Source organism: Cibotium barometz, chromosome 38 (genome assembly GCF_041138505.1).
Source record: "Cibotium barometz isolate CiBa-2024 chromosome 38, ASM4113850v1, whole genome shotgun sequence".
Taxonomy (NCBI): domain Eukaryota; kingdom Viridiplantae; phylum Streptophyta; class Polypodiopsida; order Cyatheales; family Cibotiaceae; genus Cibotium; species Cibotium barometz.
This window is the reverse complement of record NC_141083.1, coordinates 23,448,379-23,472,586: the sequence shown is the minus strand read 5'-3', so window position 1 is coordinate 23,472,586 and position 24,208 is coordinate 23,448,379. Positions and strand designations below refer to the sequence as shown.

The following is a 24,208-nucleotide window of genomic DNA, read 5'->3' as shown; positions in this document are numbered from 1 at the left end:
GAGAGAGGCTAGTTAGGTAATGAATCAGGGAGGTGTCTCGTCCATCGGATTGCACACGAACTCCACCTCCACGTGTAGCAAACTTGTCAAAAATATAAGCTTTCTACAAGAGAAAAAGTTCAAGTGTTAGTAATAACTCACTTATAAATATGAAGGCACGACTTTGATTTAACCCCACCTCAATGTCATCATCACATTGGCTTGTGCGTGGGTTGCATATGTCTATACTGCTTCCACGCTGCTCAACTGATGTATCTACATGCAAGCGCTTATGTGGTTGAAATGCTTCTTGAGAGACACTTTCATACTCTGCTGCTACATTTTCTATAGCAACAAGAGCATTGGAAATAGTTTCCTCAATTGTACGTTCTGTATCATAACCTTGGAATGCTAGTGCTTTGGTAAGATCATGGTCATCAAAATCAATCAATACACCTGCAGTCTGTTGCTCAAGTGTGTCTTCTTTGCAGAAACCAGACCCAATTGCTATTATGCTTAGGGCCTCATCCTCCCTTAACCCCAAGGATTTACAAATGTCATCAAGGAAAAGAAATTCCTTGTTATCCCTGATGATGGGATTCAAAGTGGTTACATCCAACTCAGGGATCTCTTCCATAATTTCATCCCCCTCGAGGTCACGATGAGGCTCTTCAATCATCCTCAGTTGACCCTTGTTGGAGAAGCACCAAGGCCATGGACGCTTCAACTTCTTCTGAGAAAACCTCTTCCACCTCGCCTTTGGATTTCTTCACAAGAGCTACTTCTTTACTCATTGCCTTTCCCTTCTTTTTTTTTGCATCCCTGGCTTCTTGCAGAAACAGTGCTAACGTCATATCCCATGAAAGGAAGGTGGTGCCTACATTACCAACCTGCAATTCATAAACGGTGTCATCATCGCGGCCCTGTAATTGCTAGATGTAAGCCCTTTCAAAAATCGGTTGAGCCTGAATCGGAACGACTTGTCACCATGGTACAGATGCCTAATTAAGTCCACTGCTGGAACCCATTTAGTGGTGGACTCAGGCAATTGCACGACATATTGTGCCACTACATCATTCATGTACTAGACCTGCTCTTGAAAAGCCTCTGCGTGAAGGTCTATAGTTCTCTGCATATCAATCACCCCCTCAAAAATGGCAATGTTCTGACCTGCACCTGCTAAGAGTCCAATTTTCTCAAGCTTTGCGCGTAGCGAGTTAGAGCTTGAAGCCATGGTATTGAAGGGAAATAGAAACTGCGAGATCTTAAGAATGAAATGAGCTTTATAGAGCAAAACCTATTCTTATAAAGCATTCCATTTAAACATTTAATAAATTTATAGAACATACTTAAAATTTTTTAAATTAACAAAATTAAAATCCAAATTGCAGTGAAATACAGAGGACATTGGGGCTATGGTGCAATCAAAAATTTTGTATTCAAAAGTACACCACTACAAATTATCACCAAAAATCACTCAAAATGTTACCTAAGTCTGCAACTTAATAGTCTTTCAAGCTAAGGACCCTAGGGGGCTCCAATGACACACAGAGTGTATGTTTCTCTGACCTATGACGCATAGGTCGATTAGAAACAACAAACTTGAATTGGTTCCTTACATTAAAGGACATGACAATACGATCTCTCAACTGAGCAAAATTCCAATCATCATTAACTACCACTGTATGCTCCTCTCCTGGGTGAACTTCAATATGAAGTTCTACCTCCTCCCTAGCATAGAGATCAGAGTCCAAAGCTTCCCATTCACCATGCGAGCATTTCCACCTTCTAATAGGGTACACCATAGTTAGATTTTTCTTGCCTATCTGATACCTGCATCTTACCATTGACATTACCCGCTGAGCACTTTATTACATCGCCCTGATGTTCTGCCACCTTGGTGGTCCAATCGCCTTTTAGAAATGTATCTAGAGCTTCAAAGGCCCCATCTTTGCTTATCCACATTGTTGGGGTGCGATGGAACTTGCCTACTTTGAAAATAGCAATAAACACATGTAAAGGCATGAAAAGAGATACACTTATCCTGTGGGATCCATATGCAGCCTTTAGGCTTGACTGAATGTCATGGAAAATCCTGCGCTGAAAGCTCTCCATTGTGGTGGGGTCTGGAATGGGCCATTCCGGGCTATTTAGTGCAGGAGGAGAAATTGGCTCAAGTGCTCCAAACCTTCCCCTCTGTGGCACAACATATGTTGCAGCAATGAAAAATACTCCTCTATTTGCAAGTTCGGAACTTGTTTCCCCAGCATACATAAGCCTACCTAGATCAACATGACATGCTTCGAAGGTCCCTGTAAAACATTCTAGAGGCTACCATTCCACACATGTTGAAGGGAAAACATCATCTGCATACAATAGAATACATTGGAGTTCTTGATATTCATATAGTCTTCATGCAAACATTTCTCTAAAGCAAAGAAACATTAAACAAGTTTTGAAACTTACAGTTAGTTGGGAACCGTGGTGAGTTCTCATCTTCAAGATGTATTTGGCTTGAGGTGTAAACATGTTGCACCTTTGCAAGCTGCTTTCCATCCTTGTTGTGCAAACTTTGAATTCTAAGATCCTTCCTTTTTAGTGATGGCTTGTGGAAGCCATATGCCTTCGAGGAACCTTATGTGCACCCCTCAAACTGGGCTGCATTGTTATCCACATGAACCACTTTAAAACGGTAGGAATCCAATAACCTTCATCATCCTGTACTTTGGAAATAGCCATGGACTCGATAGTGGATGATGGCCTGCATACACACTGAATAGCCATGGACTCGATAGTGGATGATGGCCTGCATACACACTGAAGAGCCATAGATGGCCCAAATGAAAAGAAAGTGAATGTTAAGAATATGGCAAAAAAGCAAATACCTGCTCAGAGAGAGAGAGAGAGAGAGAGAGAGAGAGAGAGAGAGAGAGAGAGAGAGAGAGAGAGAGAGAGAGAGAGAGAGCTAGCTAAAGCTTCAAAGAAGATCGCTGCAAATCCATACACACACACACACACACAAAACACACACACACACACACACACACACACACATGCACACACACACAGAAAGCTAAACCTTCAAAAGAAAGCAAATGAGAGATTGCATTAGGTGCCTGCTTGCAGAGAGAGAGAGAGAGAGAGAGACTCATAACAGAGCTTCCTCTAGAGAGAGAGAGAAGGGCTGATAAATAGAGCTTCCTCTGAGTAGCTAGTAGCAAAGAGCTTTCCTCAAAAGAAATCTAATGAGAGATTGCATTAGATGCCTGCTTGCACACACACACACACACACACACACACACACAGAGTCTGATAAACAGAGCTTCCTCTAGAGAGAGAGAGAGAGAGGCTGATAACAGAGCTTTCTCTGAGTAGGTGGTAGCAAAGAGCTTTCCTCAAGTTGGAGATGAAGATAGGGCTGCAAGTGAGGGTGTAGTGAGTGGTAGATGGGGAAAGTGGGTTAGTCTAAAAGGGAGGAGAGAGAAACATGCCCCTACTTTTGGAGGGAAGAGGGAAGTGAGGGGGGGGTAACTTTTTGAAACTTTTCCTTTAAAAAAATATAAAAAGAAAATATATTGAAGATTTTCTTTGCTGGTAGATCTGAAAAAGGTAAGATTCTACCTTTGACCACCACAAGATTTAGGTTCTTAATCAACCCAACATTTTTGTACACATGTATTTTTCCTATTGGCCTTCACACTAATCATCTCCTTAATCTCATGGCAGCTTAAAGGGCCCCCATAGACCTCAACCTTCCCCTAATGAATTTCAGTCAGTGGCCATGGCTGATAACAGCAAATGATGTATTTCACTACTGCCGATGACAAATTGGATGGAGACAGCAACTACCCACTTTGGGCGTACATGATGCAGCATGTTTTGGTTGCAAAAGGAGTGTGGAACATTGTGCAAGGTATGGATGTATGTCTAGGTTCTGTGGATGTAGGATCTATTGAGGATGTTGCAGGTTCTGCAGCTCTACTGTTTGCTATTGTTTTACCCACTGCTGAACAAGCTCGTTGGGATGGTAAAAATGCACAGGCTCATGCCTTGATTGCACTTTCTGTCAAACGTAATATCACTCCATATATTTGTTCAGCTAAAACAGCAAAACAAGCTTGGGATATTCTAGCTGGTTTTGTATGCAGGTCGTAACGAGGCAAAATTCTCTTACCTACGTAAAGACCTAGAATCGAAGATTATGCAGGAAGATGATGACATGAATGTTTTTCTTGCTGAGATTAAAGATCTCAAGGAACAGTTGATTTCTATAGGTGAGATTATTCCTGATCATTCTCTTGTGCAGACTGTTCTTGATGCTTTACCTGAGTCATATCAGACTTTTGCTTCCACGTGGAGACTTGTTACTGAGGACAGACCTGATGTTGTCAAGTATGATACTTTAGTCAACAAGCTCTTGCAGGAAAAACAGGGCTAGGCAGCGTGCAGTTGATCAAGCATTTGTTGCTGCCCAGCAGAGAATAAGTGGTAAGGCAGCCCCTTCCACTGTTTCTTCTCCGATTAGTAGGTCTACAACTTCTTCTCCTTCCACAGGTAGCAACAATAGGTATGAGAAGGCTCTTGATATAAAGGCAACAAAAAGATCACGTGCAACTATTGTAAGGCAACTGATCATGTCATTAAGAATTGCCCTAAGCTAAAGGCTAAAGAGGCAAAGAAGAAAGAGTCAAATGCAGCCACAATAGCGGATGCTTCTACAAATGCAGATTCTATAAATGTTGTGCAGGATACAGAATGGGCGTTTAGCATGTATTGCCAGTATAACCCATCTGTACATGATGCATGTTTGGCAGTTTTTGTTGACTGTGATGTATGGTATTTTGACAGTGGTGCTACAAAGCACATTACCTCGCATCGTGATATGTTCACTTGTCTTCTTGAGGCTGTCCCTAATGGGAATACTATCACATGTGCCAATAATGCTTCTTACCCAGTGAAGGGCGTTGGTAAAATTATGCTTACTTCTGCAAATGGCGGCGCTTTCACACTTTCAGATGCTTTGTATGTGCCAGGGATAAAGAAGAATCTATTGTTTGTTGTCTCTGCACTTGCTAGACTTGGACTTGTAGTCAAATTTGTGGATGACAGATGTACTGTTCATGATTTGACTTCTGGTGATACGATTATTGTATCTGGCACCTTGTTTCATGGGCTGTATAGGCTCAATTCTTATGACAAGTGTGTGGAAGATTCAGCAAATGCAGTTTCTGATGAAAAGGCAGTTTCAGATGCAAAACTATGGCATGCTCGTTTTGGTCATCTGAACTTTGCTAGTTTGCTGCGTTTGCAAAAATTTGATATGGTTGCTTCATTGCCCCCTCTTGAAGAACCATTAAAACATGTTTATGAAGGCTGTATTTTGGGCAAAATGCTGCGTTCTGCATTTCCAAAGGATGGTTCTGTGTGCAGGCCACTCGCAAATTGCAACTTATTCATAGTGATGTATGTGGGCCTATGCAAACTCTGTCATTTGGTAAACGCTTATACTTCGTGACTTTCATTGATGTGATTACTCAAGGCATGCATGGGTATATCCACTGAAGGCAAAGTCCGAAGTGTTTTTGTGCTTCAAACCGTTTTTGCTTATGGTTGAAAATGTATCCAATTGTACCGTGGGCACCCTCCGTTCTGATCGAGGGGGGGAGTACATGTCTAAAGAGTTTGATGCATTTCTGGCTAGTCGTGGGATAAAACACCAATGTACAGTGCCGTATACCCCTCAGCAAAATGGTGTTGCTGAGAGGAAAAACAGGTCACTTATGGAGATGGCACGATGTACGGTCAAGAGCCAAGCTTTGCCACATGCGTTTTGGCTTGAGGCTGTCATGTGTGCTGCATATGTACTCAACAGGTGTCCCACTAAGGCCTTACAGTCTATTACTCCATACGAAGCTTGGCATGGCAGGAAGCCTTCTATTGGTCACTTGCGTGTCTTTGGTTGCTTGGCCTATGCTTTAGTGCCTGTGCAACAACATAGAAAATTGGATGATAAGGCTGTCAAATGCATTTTTGTTGGTTACAGTGCTGAGAGCAAGGGTTACAGATTGTATCATCCGCAGTCAAAGCGTATCTTGATTAGTCGAGATGTTGTTTTTGTGGAAGATGCTGTGCAGCCTTTGTTATCATGTACCAAAGAGACAGGTGGGAACTCACGGGATGTATTTGATACGTTGTTGCCTCTGTTTACAGGTGGGAATTCAAATGTAAGTCCTAATGAGGCAAATATTCAGCCTATGTAGATTTCAAACGACATCATAGATCAGCCTATTTCTGATGCAAATTTACAAGATGTAATTTATGAGGATAGGGCTGAAAATGAGCAGGCTAGAGGTATGCCTAAATGGCTGGTGCAAACCTTGCGTGATAGTAAAATTGATGCACCTATGTCTAGTCGTACTCGTTCAGGTTTTTAGCATGCCTCTTATGCATCATATTGTTATGCTTTGGCTATGTCTAGTATGTGTGAAGAGGAAGAACCTCTTTCATTTGATGAGGCACAAAAATCAAAAAATTGGTTGGATGCAATGCAAAGTGAATATGATGCTATAATGAAGAATGGTACATGGTCTTTGTGTGATTTGCGTAAAAAGGTCATTGGATGTAAGTGGGTTTTTAAGTTGAAACGAAAGCCAGATGGCAGTGTTGATCGCTATAAGACTAGACTTGTTGCAAAGGGTTATGCTCAAGAAAAGGGCATTGATTTTGATGAGACCTTTGCTCCCACTTGTCGTATGACTACCATTCGTAGCATTTGTGCATTGGCAGCTCATAATGGTTGGAATGTACATCAGTTGGACATAAAGACTGCGTTCTTGAATGGAGATTTGCATGAGGAGGTGTATGTATCGCAGCCTCCTGGTTTTGTTCAAAGAGGGTAGGAAAACAAAGTGTGCAGGTTGAAAAAGGCTTTATATGGTTTAAAGCAAGCTCCACGAGCTTGGTATGAAAAGATACATGCATATTTGATTGCACATGGTTTTCAGAATAGTCCAACAGAAAGCACTTTGTATGTTAAACATGTGGATGATGTACATCTAATCATTGCTCTCTATGTAGATGACATGCTGCTCACAGGACCAAATGAGAGTCATATTGCTGATTTTAAGGCTAATTTGAATGCCTCTTTTAAGATGTCAGATTTGGGGCATTTGCATCATTATTTGGGGATACAATTTAAACAGTGTGATGGAGGTATTTCTTTGTGTCACACAAAGTATATTGAGACATTGTTGCGGAGATTTGGCCTTGAAGACTGCAAGCCTATTGCTACTCCAATGGAGACAGGTTTGAAGTTGAGTCTTCATGATGCTGTAGATCACTTTGATGTCACACTCATTAGGGAAAGGTTAAGGTCTATAGGGGCCCTTTAAGATGCCATGTGATTAAAAGGTTATTAAGGAAAAGGGCCAACCATGTGATGCCATGTATACAAAAATGTTGGGTGATTAAAGGTGGTCAAAAGATTCTCTAGAAGATGCCTTTTTGTACTTTTCATTCCCAAAAAGTGGGGGGGAAGTGGGGGGGAAGTTTTTGAAATTTTGGACATCCATAACTTCTACATATGAGCTCAAAATTTGTCGGTGATTAGAGATCCAGAATCTACTTGCTGAGCTCTTTCCATAGATATGTCACATGATATGGTTTTGCCCACTCAATTTTAAATTCAATTTTGGTGGGAAACTTTAAAATTCAAACTTCTAGCCATTTGAAGAAGAAGAAGGTATCTAAAGTCAAAGAAACTTAACATTTTAACAAAAAGTCATTAAAATCATAATATAGCAGCTTAAAGGACCCCTATAGACCTCAACCTTCCCCTAATGCTATCAGACAGTTGTTGGTTGCCTCATTTATGTATGCATTACCAGGCCGAACATTCAGTTTGCAATCTCACAGGTGAGCAGGTTTATGCATAGCCTAGGGTCTCAGCATTGGAAGGCAGTTAAACGCATCTTTCGCTACTTGAGTGGCACCATACATCTTGGGTTGTTTTATCCCAAGGGGGGATCGTTGCCGCCAGATTTACATGCTTTTTCGGACTCAGATTGGGCTGGTTGCTATGACACAAGAGTGTCCACAACAAGTGGTTTTTGATTCATGCTCAGTAGCTCATGCATATCTTGGTTGAGCAAGAAGCAACCTACTCTGGCCACTTCTAGTTGTGAAGCTGAGTACAGGGCAGCTTTCACAGCTATGGTTGAGTGTGTGTGGCTCAGATGGCTTATGGGCTGACTTGGGTGTTGGACAGGAGTCTGCCACCTCTATCTACACTGACAGTCAAAGCGCATTGGCAGTTGCGAGAAACCCAGTTTTTCATGCTCACACAAAGCACATTGAGGTACATTATCACTATGTCAAGGAGAGACTCTCAGCAGGAGAGATCAGCTTGGCCTATGACACAGGACAACCTCGCCGCCCGATCTTTTCACAAAGGCACTTCCTCGTGAGAAGTTCAAAGCATTTCGTAAAGCTTTGGGCTTGCTCCCCTTTGTGGACTGATCTACTTTAGGCATGGCACTTCCCTATACATGAGTGCCAGCTCTCGTTCACACCATCACTCCCAGGAAAGATTTGTTGCCATATATATAGGCAGTGATAAGTGTGAACACACTTAGGACTGTTGGGGCACTTTTTCCCTCTTTAGGAGGTTTTTTCCCCCGCCTTATATATGCGCCTATCATTCTAGGGCTAACTTATCTTTGTACATTGACACAATCTAATACACATTGTGTGGTGTGTGCATTCTTGCTTCTTCTTCTCCAAGCTTGGTGTGCTTTCTTGCAACCCTAATTCCAACACAACATCATCACCCATTAAAAATATCTTTTAAAAAGAAGTTGGATGACATCATCACGTCCTCATGTAGACTCACGTCACCATGTCATCACCTGAAAAAAAGCTTTTAAAAAGACTTTTTTTTTTAATTCACAAAACTTGCATTATTATTATTATAATCATCATAATAATATGAGAAAGAGAGCAAGCAAAAAGAAAAGAAGAGACAAAGAGAGCAAGAGAAGAAGAGAGAAAGAGAGAGAAAGCATGCAATAGAATAGAAGAGGAGAGAGAGAGAGAGAGAGAGAGAGAGAGAGAGAGAGAGAGAGAGAGGGTCCATGAAAACCTCCCTCTTGAGAAGAGAACATAACTGGGATAAAAAGCCAGCAATGCAACTCAAGCCGATAAAAGCGATGATTCACTCAACCATGCTATGCATCTCCCTCCACATAGCACAACACTTGCCTCCATCCATGCTACTCTTAAAGCAAGGTAGAGATGCCCAAAAGGTCGCAACAAGGCCGCATGCCCAATCGGCACTCCAAATTTCACCCCCAAGCTAAGGAAGCTCAATAATACTTCTCTTCTTTCTACCGACATCGTCATGCTTCAAGCAAGTGGACCAAATCGCTACCAACAAGCTCATGAAGCACCCGAATCCCTTTCGCCATGTTCGGCAAGCCACCATAGTTCGCGGTTACCCGTAACATACTTCTAGATTATCAGGTGTCCTAAATTCTTCCATTCTTGGTTTACCCATAATCATACTTTCCATATTATTAGGTGTCCTAAATTCTTCCATTCTCGAAGAAGAATTTAGGTTGTCCATTCTCATGGTGGATAACTCCATCAAATTCCCACCCAACTTATGGGGGTTAGCCACGTTAACATCAACTACCAATTTCCTATCTCAATCCATACGTAAGAGTCAAAAAAAGCAGACAAATAAGTATTAAAGAAAGTAGTGTGTTGGAGTTTTCACCAAACGAAGCTTCTACACTGGCCCACCTTTTGCCCATGCACGCCACCTATAATATATCCACGAGATTTGCATGTAATAGACACATAGGCACTATTCTTTCATGAGCCTCATTGTCAACAATCCTCTAGGTACATCTTTGAATGGGGAGACCATGGCAAGCCCAAGCATGGCCATGGTACGACTCAATATCTGGAGCCTCATCTTCGACCACAGAACCCATTCAATCAACCCTACCTTAATCGCATGTGCTCAACAACATCAAATCTCACAAGCCGAAGGCCACCCAACTCCATTGCTGCTATGGGCATAGCCTTGCACATCTGCCATATCTCAACCAATGTCACAATCTTGACTTCTCAAGAAATTTCACACATAGAAACACTCACATATGAACTTTTTTTAAAAATTTTACAAAAGTAAGTTGGCTCACGTCACCACATCATCACATTGCAACATCATCACCCATTAAAAATATCTTTTAAAAAAAAGTGAATTCACATCATCACGTCAGCATGTCATCACCAGAAAAAAAGCTTTTAAAAAGATGTTTTTTTTAATTCACAAAACTTACATTATTATTATTATAATCATCATAATAATATGAGAAAGAGAGCAAGCGAAAAGAAAAGAAGAGACAAAGAGAGCAAGAGAAGAAGAGAGAAAGAGAGAGAAAGCATGCAATAGAATAGAAGAGGAGAGAGAGAAAGAGAAAGAGAGAGAAACGAAGCAAGAGAGGGTGCACGAAAACCTCCCTTTTGAGAACAGAACCTAACTGGGGTAAAAAGCCAGGAATGCAACTGAAGCCGATAAAAGCGATGATTCACTCAACCATGCTATGCATCTCCCTCCACAGCACAACACTTGCCTCCATCCATGCTACTCTTAAAGCAAGGTAGAGATGCCCAAAAGGTCACAACAAAGCCGCATGCCCAATCGACACTCCAAATTTCACCCCCAAGCTAAGGAAGCTCGATAATACTTCTCTTCTTTCTACCGACATCGTCATGCTTCAAGCAAGTGGATCGAATAGCTACCAACAAGCTCAAGAAGCACCCGGATCCCTTTGGCCATGTTCGGCAAGCTACCCATAGTTTGTGGTTTACCCGTAAACATACTTCTAGATTATTAGGTGTCCTAAATTCTTCCATTTTTGGTTTACCCGTAAACATACTTTCCATATTATTAGGTGTCCTAAATTGTTCCATTCTCGAAGAAGAATTTAGGTTGTCCATTCTCATGGTGGATAGCTCAATCTCATTCCCATCCGACTTATGGGCTAGCCACGTTAACATCAACTACCAATTTCCTATCTCAATCCACGTAAGAGTCAAAAAAAGCAGACAAATAGATATCAAAGAAAGTAGTATGTTGGAGTTTTCACCCAACGAAGCTTCTACATTGGCCCACCTTTTGCCCATGCACGCCACCTATAATATATCCACAAGATCTGCATGTAATAGACATATAGGCATTATTCTTTCATGAGCCTCATTGTCAACAATCCTCTAGGTACATCTTTGAATGGGGAGACCATGGCAAGCCCAAGCATGGCCATGCTACAACGACTCATTATCTGGAGCCTCATCTTCGACCACCACAGAACCCATTCAATCCACCCTACCTTAAAATCGCATGTGCTCATTAACATCAAATCTCACAAGCCAAAGGCCACCCAACTTCATTGCTGCTATGGGCATAACCTTGCACATCTGCCATATCTAAACCAATGTCATAATCTTGACTTCTCAAGAAATTTTGACACATACAAACACTCACATATAAACTTTTTTAAAAAAAATGTACGAAAGTAAGTTGGCTCACGTCACCACATCATCACATTGGAACATCATCACCCATTAAAAATATCTTTTAAAAAGAAGTTGGTTCACATCATCACGTCCTCATGTAGCCTCACGTCACCATGTCATCACCTGAAAAAAAAAGCTTTTAAAAAGAATTTTTTTTTTAATTCACAAAACTTACGTTATTATTATTATAATCATCATAATAATATGAGAAAGAGGGCAAGCGGAAAGAAAAGAAGAGACAAAGAGAGCAAGAGAAGAAGAGAGAAAGAGAGAGAAAGAACTTAATTGAATAGAAGAGGAGAGAGAGAAAGAGAAACGGAGCAGGAGAGGGTGTACGAAAACCTCCCTTGAGAAGAGAACCTAACTAGGGTAAAAAGCCAGCAATGCAACTGAAGCCGATAAAAGCGATGATTCACTCAACCATGTGATGCATCTCCCTCCACAGCACAACACTTGCCTCCATCCATGCTACTCTTAAAGCAAGGTAGAGATGCCCAAAAGGTCACAACAAAGCCGCATGCCCAATCGACACTCCAAATTTCACCCCCAAGCTAAGGAAGCTCGATAATACTTCTCTTCTTTCTATCGACATCGTCATGCTTCAAGCAAGTGGACCGAATAGCTACCAACAAGCTCACGAAGCACCCGGATCCATTTGGCCATGTTCGGCAAGCCACCCATAGTTCACGGTTTACCCGTAACCATACTTCTAGATTATTAGGTGTCCTAAATTCTTCCATTCTTGGTTTACCCGTAAACATACTTTCCATATTATTAGGTGTCCTAAATTCTTCCATTCTCCGAAGAAGAATTTAGGTTGTCCATTCTCATGCATAACTCAATCTCATTCCCACCCAACTTATGGGGGGCTAGCCACGTTAACATCAACTACCAATTTCCTATCTCACTCCATACGTAAGAGTCAAAAAAAGCAAACAAAAAAGTATCAAAGAAAGTAGTGTGTTGGAGTTTTCACCGAACGAAGCTTCTACACTGGCCCACCTTTTGCCCATGCACGCCACCTCTAATATATCCACGAGATCTGCATGTAATGGACACATAGGCCCTATTTTTTTATGACCCTCATTGTCAACAATCCTCTAGGTACATCTTTGAATGGGGAGACCATGGCAAGCCCAAGCATGGCCATGGTATGACTCATTATCTGGAGCCTCATCATCGACCCACAGAACCCATTCAATCCACCCTACCTTAATCCCATGTGCTCAACAACTTCAAATCTCATGAGCCAAAGGCCACCCAACTCCATTGCTGCTATGGGCATAGCCTTGCACATCTGCCATATATCAACCAATGTCATAATCTTGACTTCTCAAGAAATTTCACACATACAAACACTAATTTTTTTAAAAAAATTACAAAAGTAAGTTTGCTCACGTCACCACATCATCACCCATTAAAAATATCTTTTAAAAAGAAGTTCGTTCACATCATCACGTCCTCATGTAGACTCACGTCACCATGTCATCACCTGAAAAAAAGCTTTTAAAAAGACTTTTTTTAAGAAATTCACAAAACTTACATTATTATTATTATAGTCATCATAATAATATGAGAAAGAGTGCAAGCAAAAAGAAAAGAAGAGACAAAGAGAGCAAGAGAAAGAGAGAGAAAGCACGCAATAGAATAGAAGAGGAGAGAGAGAGAAAGAGAAATGGAGCAAGAGAGGGTGCACGAAAACCTCCCTTGAGAAGAGAACCTAACTGGGGTAAAAAGCCAGCAATGCAACTGAAGATAAAAGCGATGATTCACTCAACCATGCTATGCATCTCCCTCCACAGCACAACACTTGCCTCCATCCATGCTACTCTTAAAGCAAGGTAGAGATTCCCAAAAGGTCACAACAAAGCCGCATGCCCAATCAGCACTCCAAATTTCAACCCCAAGCTAAGGAAGCTCGATAATACTTCTCTTCTTTCTACCAACATCGTCATGCTTCAAGCAAGTGGATCGAATAGCTACCAACAAGCTCAAGAAGCACCCGGATCCCTTTGGCCATGTTCGGCAAGCCATCCATAGTTCGCGGTTTACCCGTAAACATACTTCTAGATTATTAGGTGTCCTAAATTCTTCCATTCTTGGTTTACCCGTAAACATACTTTCCATATTATTAGGTGTCCTAAATTCTTCCATTCTCAAAGAAGAATTTAGGTTGTCCATTCTCATGGATAACCCACCCAACTTATGGGCTAGCCACGTTAACATCAACTACCAATTTCCTATCTCAATCCATGCGTAAGAGTCAAAAAAAGCAGACAAATAAGTATCAAAGAAAGTAGTGTGTTGGAGTTTTCGAAGCTTCTACACTGGCCCACCTTTTGGCCATGCAAGCCACCTATAATATATCCACAAGATCTGCATGTAATAGACACATAGGCACTATTCTTTCATGAGCCTCATTGTCAACAATCCTCAAGGTACATCTTTGAATGGGGAGACCATGGCAAGCCCAAGCATGGCCATGGTATGACTCATTATCTTAAGCCTCATCTTCAACCACAGAACCCATTCAATCCACCCTACCTTAATTCCATGTGCTCAACAACATCAAATCTCACGAGCCAAAGGCCACCCAACTCCATTGTTGCTGCTATGGGCATAGCCTTGCACATCTGCCATATCTCAACCAATGTCATAATCTTGACTTCTCAAGAAATTTCACACATACAAACACTCACATATAAACTTTTTTAAAAAAAATTTACAAAAGTAAGTTGGCTCACGTCACCACATCATCACATTGCAACATCATCACCCATTAAAAATATGTTTTAAAAAAAAGTTTGTTCACATCATCACATCCTCATGTAGACTCACGTCACCACGTCATCACTTGAAAAATAGCTTTTAAAAAGACTTTTTTTTAAAAATTCACAAAACTTACGTTATTATTATTATCATCATCATAATAATATGAGAACGAGAGCAAGCGAAAAGAAAAGAAGAGACAAAGAGAGCAAGAGAAGAAGAGAAGAAGAGAGAAAGAGAGAGAAAGCACGCAATAGAATATAAGAGAGAGAGGGAGAGAGAGAAACCGAGCAAGAGAGGGTGCACGAAAACCTCCCTTGATGAGAAGAGAACCTAACTGGGGTAAAAAGCCAACAATGCAACTCAAGCCGATAAAAGCGATGATTCACTCAACCATGCTATGCATCTCCCTCCACAGCACAACACTTGCCTCCATCCATGCCACTCTTAAAGCAAGGTAGAGATGCCCAAAAGGTCACAACAAAGCCGCATGCCCAATCGGCACTCCAAATTTCACCCCCAAGCTAAGGAAGCTCGATAATACTTCTCTTCTCTACCGACATCGTCATGCTTCAAGCAAGTGGACCAAATAGCTACCAACAAGCTCAAGACGCACCCGGATCCCTTTGGCCATGTTTGGCAAGCCACCCATAGTTCGCGGTTTACCTGTAAACATACTTCTAGATTATTAGGTGTCCTAAATTCTTTCATTCTTGGTTTACCCGTAAACATACTTTCCATATTATTAGGTGTCCTAAATTCCTCCATTCTCGAAGGAGAATTTAGGTTGTCCATTCTCATGGATAACTCAATCTCATTCTCACCCAACTTATGGGCTAGCCACGTTAACATCAACTACCAATTTCCTATCTCAATCCATACGTAAGAGTCAAAATAAGCAGACAAAAAAGTTTCAAAGAAAGTAGTGTGTTGGAGTTTTCACACCAAACGAAGTTTCTACACTGGCCCACCCTTTGCCCATGCACGCCACCTATAATATATCCACGAGATCTGCATGTAATAGACACATAGGCACTATTCTTTCATGAGCCTCATTGTCAATAATCCTCTAGGTACATCTTTGAATGGGGAGACCATGGCAAGCCCAAGCATGGCCATGGTACGACTCATTATCTGGAGCCTCATCTTCGACCACATAACCCATTCAATCCACCCTACGTTAATCCCATGTGCTCAACAACGTCAAATCTCACGAGCAAAAGGCCAGCCAACTCCATTGCTGCTATGGGCATAGCCTTGCACATCTGCCATATCTCAACCAATGTCATAATCTTGACTTCTCAAGAAATTTCACACATACAAACACTCACATATAAACTTCTTTAAAAAAATTTACAAAAGTAAGTTTCCTCACGTCACCATGTCATCACGTTGCAACATCATCACCCATTAAAAATATCTTTTAAAAAAAAGTTGGTTCACATCATCACGTCCTCATGTAGACTCATGTCACCTTGTCATCACCAGAAAAAAAGCTTTTAAAAATAATTTTTTTAAAAATTCACAAAACTTACATTATTATTATTATCATCATCATAATAATATGAGAAAGAGAGCAAGCGAAAAGAAAAGAAGAGACAAAGAGAGCAAGAGAAGAAGAGAGAAAGAGAGAGAAAGCACGTAATAGAATAGAAGAGAGAGAGAGAGAGAGAGAGAGAGAGAGAGAGAGAGAGAGAGAAACGAAGCAAGAGAGGGTGCACGAAAACCTCCCTTGAGAAGAGAACCTAACTGGGATAAAAAGCCAGCAATGCAATTGAAGCCGATAAAAGCGATGATTCACTCAACCATGCTATGCATCTCCCTCCACAGCACAACACTTGCCTCCATCCATGCTACTCTTAAAGCAAGGTAGAGATGCCCAAAAGGTCACAACAAAGCCGCATGCCCAATCGGCACTCCAAATTTCACCCCCCAAGCTAAGGAAGCTCGATAATACTTCCCTTCTTTCTACCGGCATTGTCATGCTTCAAGAAAGTGGACCAAATAGCTACCAACAAGCTCAAGAAGCACCCAAAACCCTTTGGCCATGTTTAACAAGCAACCCATAGATCGCGGTTTACCTGTATACATACTTCCAAATTATTAGGTGTCCTAAATTCTTCCATTCTCGGTTTACCCGTAAGCATACTTCCAAATTATTAGGTGTCCTAAATTCTTCCATTCTCGGAGAAGAATTTAGGTTGTCCATTCTCATGGACAACTCAATCTCATTTTCACCCGAGTTATGGGCTAGCCACGTTAACATCAACTACCAATTTCCTATCTAAATTCATACGTAGGAGTCAAAAAAAGCAAACAAATAAGTATCAAAGAAAGCCCATGCACGCCACCTACAAGATATCCACGAGATCTACATGTAATAGACACAAGGTACGTCCCGTTGTCTAGAGCCTATGTTCGACCACACCACCCATTCAATCCACCTTACCTCAATCCCATCTGCTCAATACCAACTCCCACGAGCCAAAGGCCCCCCAACTCCATTGCTACTCCATTGCTGCTATGGACATAGCCTCGCACATCTACCATATCGCAACCAATGTCATAATCTTGACTTATCAAGAAAAGGGATATCAAGTAAATGTCAAGGAAAGCGGCAACGAGTCAATGAAAGCAATTAAATGTTGGACAAGTCTTTGTGCTAGAGAAGTGTACATATGAGCACACCTTCTACCCATTGCCCATGCACATCGATCACCTACATATTTCACTACAGACATCAAATTTTTTTTACTTCTTACAATGCACATCACGTACAAGCATATGCACGTGCAACTAACCTCATCAACGACAACCCTCTAGGTCCATCTCTAGATGGAGGGGACCATGGCAAGCACAAGCGTAGCCCATGGTATAACCCATACCTCCAAAGTGCTTCAATGCATATAACGTGTGCTTTTCAACTCTAATTCAACACCTTGCCCTGCTTGATGTCCTTGTCTAGCAACAACCCAATCTCTAGAAATCATGATATGAGATCCAAGCATCATACCTCATCACCCCACGACACCAACACCACCTCACCTTGCTCAATGTCCTTGTCTAGCAACAACCCAATCTCTAGGAATCATGCTATAAGAACTAAGCATCATACCTTGTTGCGCCACGACATCCTGAACCTCAATCTACCCATCCATGGGATCCTAGCAATCATTCCGTTGCGGGTCACTGGTCCCAACTACCTCATGTTGAAGAGTCCACACTACTTCCACAAGCAACAGAGACCTAGTATGAAGCACCTCTGCACCGCCTATCACTTTCCATGCCACCTCAACAAGTTGCTTGCCATTAGGGCTACCCAAACTTTACATCACCTTGCCCTCCCGGCTACAGATGAGTCCAAACCTACAGCTTTTAAGCCCATTCATGGCATATCCTCCAATTTCTACCATGGAACATATTAAAAGGAGCAAGAAAGGTGAGATATTACTTATATGCTCAACTCGATGGAGAACAATGAGGACATCTACACCACTGTCTGTCGAAGCACCAAGCTCTCTCTTACATCCACCCAGCTTTGTGTAGCCAATGTCATGATGTCCATCCTCTTCATCATCGTAATGCTCTTCATTAGCATGTTGCTCTTGATCATCACCCACTGACCATTCCCAATTCAACCAATGCTTCATGCCCTCCTTACTAGTGGACACACCCTCCATGCCCTCCTCGTTAGCCAAGGTGTCCTCTTTGCTTGATATGTCCAAAATTCCCTCTACACAAGTAGGTTGTATTGTCCTTCATCTACTGCACACAAGTAGAGGCAAATGATGTCCCCTCATTGCTGCTTTAAGTCTCTTTTGTGGCATGTGCATAGGTAGAGCCATAATTCATACTCCTTGCTTGCCATGTCAACCATGCCTTTTGCAGCCCACGAAGTGTCCTCTCACTTTAAGCATCTGACATTGGTGCAACGGCATGCACCTCAATAGTGTCAACACCCACGACAATGGGAACAATTTAGGGCTCGAAACACACCTTGCAAGTATTGGAGCTTTTGAGATTTATCCTTGGACCTTGTGTTTGAGACTAGCGGAAGCGCATTGAAGTGAAAGGCAATTGCGAGCCAGCCAAAAACGTGTAATTTGTTATCTACCAAGGCATCAACAAATTGTGAAAGACAATGAGACAATGGACCTCACAAGTTTCACCATACACCACCACAGTGTATCTGAGGCTGCTATATTGGACGTTGGTGAAGGTGGCGGCTTTGAACATTGGTTAAGATTTGAGGCTGCACAATAGACACTACATTTTATGTACTTCAAACTTTAACTTTTTTGTACTTCAAACTCTCAATTAGTCTGCAGATTCAGTTGTGTTGAAATCGAATGGCAATGAACTGCCTACATGCCTACATATATTTAATCTCCTAAAGAATAAATGAGAGACAGCTTCCACTAAGATTAGGATCTCACAAAATCCAAGTATGGGAGCAACAAGTAATAGAGAATGGTTCCCACACAAGGAGCTAGTGAACAATGATTAGTGCTAATTTCACTTTGAAAAAAACAATCCCATTTAATTTCTTATGAAGTTATACTTCATGTCTAATTAAATGGTAATTACCTATAGAGCCACAAGTCCCTATCTCACTGGCCTCAACATCACACTGGTGTGCTCTTCTACTAGTCCATACACTTGCATGCTTAACCACATAGGGAGTATCCACACAAATGTACATTATCCCATTCAAGGCCTCTAGCACATATCATAGGGAATAGATTTCCAATGCATGATTGAGTGTTTCACGAGTGCCAATCTCTTTCAAAATAAGCTCTCATTGGCATTACATTGGCCAGTTGCCATTTACGAATTATGAACTGGCATTGCTCCTCATCCTACACTCATGGCCCCACATTCACATCACTCCCCCATGTTGAAAACTTATCAAAGATTATCTCCATGGGTGTGGCATATAGTACTCTCTCTCTCACACCCCCCCCCCCCCCCCAAAGCAAACCAAAAACAATCAATTACATCAAAAGTTCCAACATATCAATGGTGTGTAAATGTTCAAATTTTCAATCTTTATAGCGAACTCAATAGGAGCTAGCTCAACTCATCGCCCGTACTAGCAAGTTCTAAGTACAAGCCTAATGCAGATACAGCAAAACTTTCTTGTTGAAGATTAAACTCTCTTTTTTTGTGATACTTGATTCTCTTCTTTACCAGGTGTACACAAGTAATACAGAGCGCATCATTCTAAATAAATAATGAGCAAGATGCATTAAAACTTTTTGCCGCCAGTAGTGTCTCAGCAGCACCCTTGTCCTACGGCTTTGATTGATGACTTCACGGTTGCCCTCTAAACAAGGTAAACTTGCAAGAACACAAGCATCGGGGGAGGGAAGGGGAGTAAAGCATGCTTGGAGGTTGTGAGTGAGTAGGGCCTTATGCGTCTTTAAAAATGTTTAAAGAATTAAGGGAGGTGTGGAACATCTGACATATTTCAGAAATGACCAAAAGTACACCTCAACAATCTTTTGAAAAGTTTCTTTAAGTCTAAAGGCAATAAGTTCATTTTAAGAACAACTCATTCACGAGTTAAAAAGAGTCTTCAATCAAATTTTAAAAGAATAACTACCACAAAATGATGATGTTTTGAAATTTGACAAATTCTACGAGATACTTTCAATGAACTTCTAAGGGTTCACCCTTTATATCAAAATAATAAAGGGAGCCACAAATTCCACCAACTTTAAGCATAAATTGAAATCAAAACTGACCAAAAGCTGTTGTGCCAAAATGCACCTTGATGACTTTGAGATGGGCACATACAATCTGCGTGACCTTCAAGTCAACCAAAAACACATTCATTCAAAGCTTACTTAACCATTTATGGTCTTGACAGTTGAAGCATTTGGGAAAAAAACAATAAAGCATACACCATAAATTCTTTAGCTTGGGTGGTGATTCACAGTGTCCCAACCTTTTTATTTGGGCGGGTAAGGTTGTGGTGGATAAGGGTGTGGTGGGTATGCAGGAGGAGGATAAGGTTGGCCGTAAGCAGGTTGGCCGTACACAGGTGGGCCTGCATAAGCAGGTGTGTAGCCAACTGTTGGAGGTACAGCTTGATCTATGCGTGACATTTGCTGTGGAGGAGGGACCTGCATGGGCCCAAACTTTCCGTCCCGTTTATCGAGTTCCACTTTATGTTGTGTCTGCATTGAAAGTGTATTGTGAAGATCAATTTTACAGTCTACTCTACCTATCTCACATGAGAAGATACAGGACAGAAGAAGAATTCATACCTGCATGCATGCACAAACGCTGCAAGATGACAACCAAAATTCATACTCTCTCTCTCTCTCTCTCTCTCTCTCTCTCTCTCTCTCCACACACCCACACAAATTTGTACTTACACCATCAAAGAGACTACGGCATGCAAGTGTTACAACACATCTAGAACTCCCAAGCTAGCTTACTCACTTTCTAAGTGCACACACACAGAATTGAGTTCTTACAAAACTCAGCACATAACAGCTCAAAAGTAACCTTTTCATGGAGTGTAATGTGCTATGCCACACAACACCCATGTAAATTAACTTCATAAAGACTGCTTTACACCACACCTTAAGGGTTCTAATAAACAGCTCTGTCATATATTGCATCTGATAGATGACCTATCTAGTCCAATAAGAAGGTGCAAGTGCAACATTAACCAAAGTAAAAAACGAGAAACAGATCATACGTGCAGTATACAACATCGGAAAAGCAATTGAGCAGCTGAGCCGCTTCCTGTAAGTCTCCACCTCCAACAAAAGCAGCTACTAGGGAGAATATGCAAGCCACTTGTTGAAGACAGAACATAAAACCCTGCAGAATGTGTGCATGAAAGTATCAGGTAGAATCAAATCTCCATTCGAAGACCAGGTGCATGGCCACAACAAGAACTTACTATGATGCAGTTGTCACATTTAGTTGTCTGTATGTTGAACTCATCCTGCAACAAGAACCTGGTTGATTGCACTGAATTTGCAAAGCAACAGCACACCTGCAATGATGGCCACATAAGGTAAGAACACAGACTCCATCCACCTGCTTTTTTGTTGTATGTGGTGGTTTTTGATTTTTTTTTAATGGGGTTAGGGGGGGGGGGGGGGATTCTTCCTGGCTAGTAATCTTGCCCATCCAATCACTGTGGGAAACATGCTGTCACCAAGCTTGAGTTTTCAATACCCTTACCTCAGTGCATAGGCAAAACTGTGGGCACCGACTTTCTCCACAGCTACCGCTGCAAGGCATGTACCCTGCACAGCAGACATACCTGGAATCACAGGATAGCATAGCAAGATGTTACAATTCATCAACAAGACCAAATAGCTTCACAAAGCAATTTTCTGAAGCTTACCTGGACATGTCGTCATACAGAGCTCGTTTCCTGAGAAGATACGATGCACAAGGTGCACTGCATGGAGCATGAAAGATTTAATTTGACCAAGCATCGATAAGATTTACTAAAAAGGACGATCTATGTAAAAAGTCACGATGGCATCATGTTCATTTGATGGGAGATACATGTGAAAGGAAGATCTAATTCATAAGGTCATCATGTTGCTTTACTTGTATAAATCTCTGTATTAAAAATGCATGGTGAAAGAAAGGTGAGCTTACCACCAAAGTGCAAAGCAGAAATCTGTACAAGGATCGACACGAAACAGTAAGGAAATTACTCTCTCTCTCTCTCTCTCTCTCTCTCTCTCTCTCTCTCTCTCTCTCTCTCTCAAAAAATACGTAGCAACTCCCTCCCTCCCTTCCTCGATCCGCATGCATCACACACAACAAGCATGCATATACACATATGTACATAGCAAACGAAAAAATGCACATTAAACGCTTTAAAAGACTTTCTGCAAACCATGGGCACATACATGGACAGTCTGCAGACATTGTCCCGATGAGATCTGTATGCCAGAGGTTCCGGTAGGACTGCCGAGCCTCCATTTTTTCCAACGCCTCTCGTTTCACCATGTCTTTAAGCACAAGGCCTTCAGATCATCATCACAACTCCAAGAAAACATAATAACAAAACCGGGTTGAAGCAGGCAAAAACTGCGCGTACCCTTGATTAGAACTAACAATCCATATGAACGTACCTGATTCAAGAAAGATCTGTTTGGATAATCGACAGAGAGGCAATAGCGAAGAGACAGATGGTGCTGCGGTGATCTGCCTGCAGGTAATGCGAAAAACAAAGATTAGAAGATCGGCTTTCCATGATGGTAACTTCATGCTGTGTTAGGGAAGGGCAAGGAAGGTTTCTTACAAGAAGAGAGAAGAAGGGCCTGTGGTCCTCTCTGTGTGCCCGCGGCTATGGAGACAGGAAGGAGGAGGAGGGAGGCGAAGAAAGAACGTGAAAATCGGATCCGCACCACACACCCTTCAGTTCACACGATGGCCTTGACCTCGATAGTTGTTACTCTGCTGGGCCAATCCAATCCTTTGAGTTCTGTTGTAAAATGTCACTCAAACGTCATACCATTGTAAACGTGCCTGCCCAATTAGTGGAACATCCCCTCAAATTCAAATTTTGCCTCTCTTAGAACTTCCTCCTCCCTCCAAATTCTTGCCACCTGGCCGCTTTGTGAAACTTTTCCTTTATATAATCCGAGTAGTTTCACCCGTCTTCAACGAATAGGAGTTGAGGACACTTTCACTCAAATGCTCAAATAGAGCTCACGATTTGGAATGTGAATATGTTCCCTTCTCATATTGGGCCACGCATCTACCTACCGTATTCTCAACAATCTCATTTAACAACCTTACCATCCAATGCCAATGTCCTGCCAAAGCTTACACTTTGGGACACGAATGATAGGTATAATAACATCAATGATCATAACTTAACTTAAATCACCAAGTCGTAAACAAATTATGCAGTGTCTTCATTGTAGTGTAGCAAAACAACTAACTTGTTGGGTCCATCCCAAGACGTTAGGTTGGACATAGACACAAATCCACTCCAATTCAATAAGTAATCCAATTTCTCTCATAGATTTCATCATCTCTCTCTCTCTCTCTCTCTCTCTCTCTCTCACACAGACACACACACAACTTGAAAACTTTATAAATAACCAAAACGATAATTAGAATCATGAATGAAAATTATACCCAAAAAGCAATACATTTAAAAACGATACGAAAATGTGGTGCCCAAAATGATTTATATACAAAAGTCCCCATAAGCCATATAGTGGTCACCAAAAATTCAGATCATGAATATAATAGACTATATTGAAATGTGGTGTGTGTGTGTGTGGGAGCATATATTGATACCATGTTCTACACCCACCACTATTGGGCACTAATGACGTTAGTGGGGATGTCATAGTATCTAGTCCATACTATGCATGATGGAGTTGATGGTTTATTATCTTATGGATGACTATCATGAGGTTATAAATTGCACTTTCTTATATGGTGAATTTAGGCATGTTCCTAGATTCATCTAGATATATATCTATATACATATATATATCTCTCTCTCTCTCTCTCTGTGTGCGCGCGCGCGCTTAACATATAAACGTCATCATAGCCTATATAAGTACCACAGGTTATAAATTGCACTTTCTTATATGGTGAATTTAGGCATGTTCCTAGATTCATCTAGATATATATCTATATACATATATCTCTCTCTCTCTCTCTCTGTGTGTGCGCGCGCGCGCTTAACATATAAACGTCATCATAGCCTATATAAGTACCACCAAAAAAACTCATATACAACGACCCCATAAGCTATATCGTGGTCAACAAAATATCTCATGAATATAATAGACTATACTGAAATGTGGTAGCCAAAACATTTCAAATATGTGTTGAGATATCGAGCTCAACTAGTGCTACGGGGCAGACA

The 24,208-nt window shown here is 41.4% G+C and overlaps 1 protein-coding gene across 2 annotated transcripts; it reads right to left on the bottom strand.

Moving 5' to 3' along the window:
• Positions 1–20,039: 20,039 nt before the first annotated feature.
• On the bottom strand, positions 20,040–22,804 carry LOC147616500 (uncharacterized). 2 transcript variants are annotated; one of them, XM_086777572.1, is made up of 11 exons: positions 22,619–22,804; positions 22,449–22,525; positions 22,224–22,325; positions 21,967–21,988; positions 21,704–21,760; positions 21,538–21,619; positions 21,251–21,346; positions 21,044–21,168; positions 20,604–20,622; positions 20,282–20,513; positions 20,040–20,142 (listed from the first exon to the last, which is right to left on the bottom strand). In XM_086777572.1, the coding sequence occupies exons 3-10, from the start codon at positions 22,321–22,323 to the stop codon at positions 20,286–20,288; spliced, it is 729 nt and encodes a 242-aa protein (XP_086633698.1). In that variant the 5' UTR covers positions 22,324–22,325; positions 22,449–22,525; positions 22,619–22,804; the 3' UTR covers positions 20,040–20,142; positions 20,282–20,285. The 2 variants fall into 2 exon arrangements, with proteins under 2 accessions (XP_086633698.1, XP_086633697.1); XM_086777571.1 differs by having other exon boundaries at positions 20,040–20,513; positions 22,619–22,803.
• Between the last annotated feature and the right edge of the window lie 1,404 nt (positions 22,805–24,208).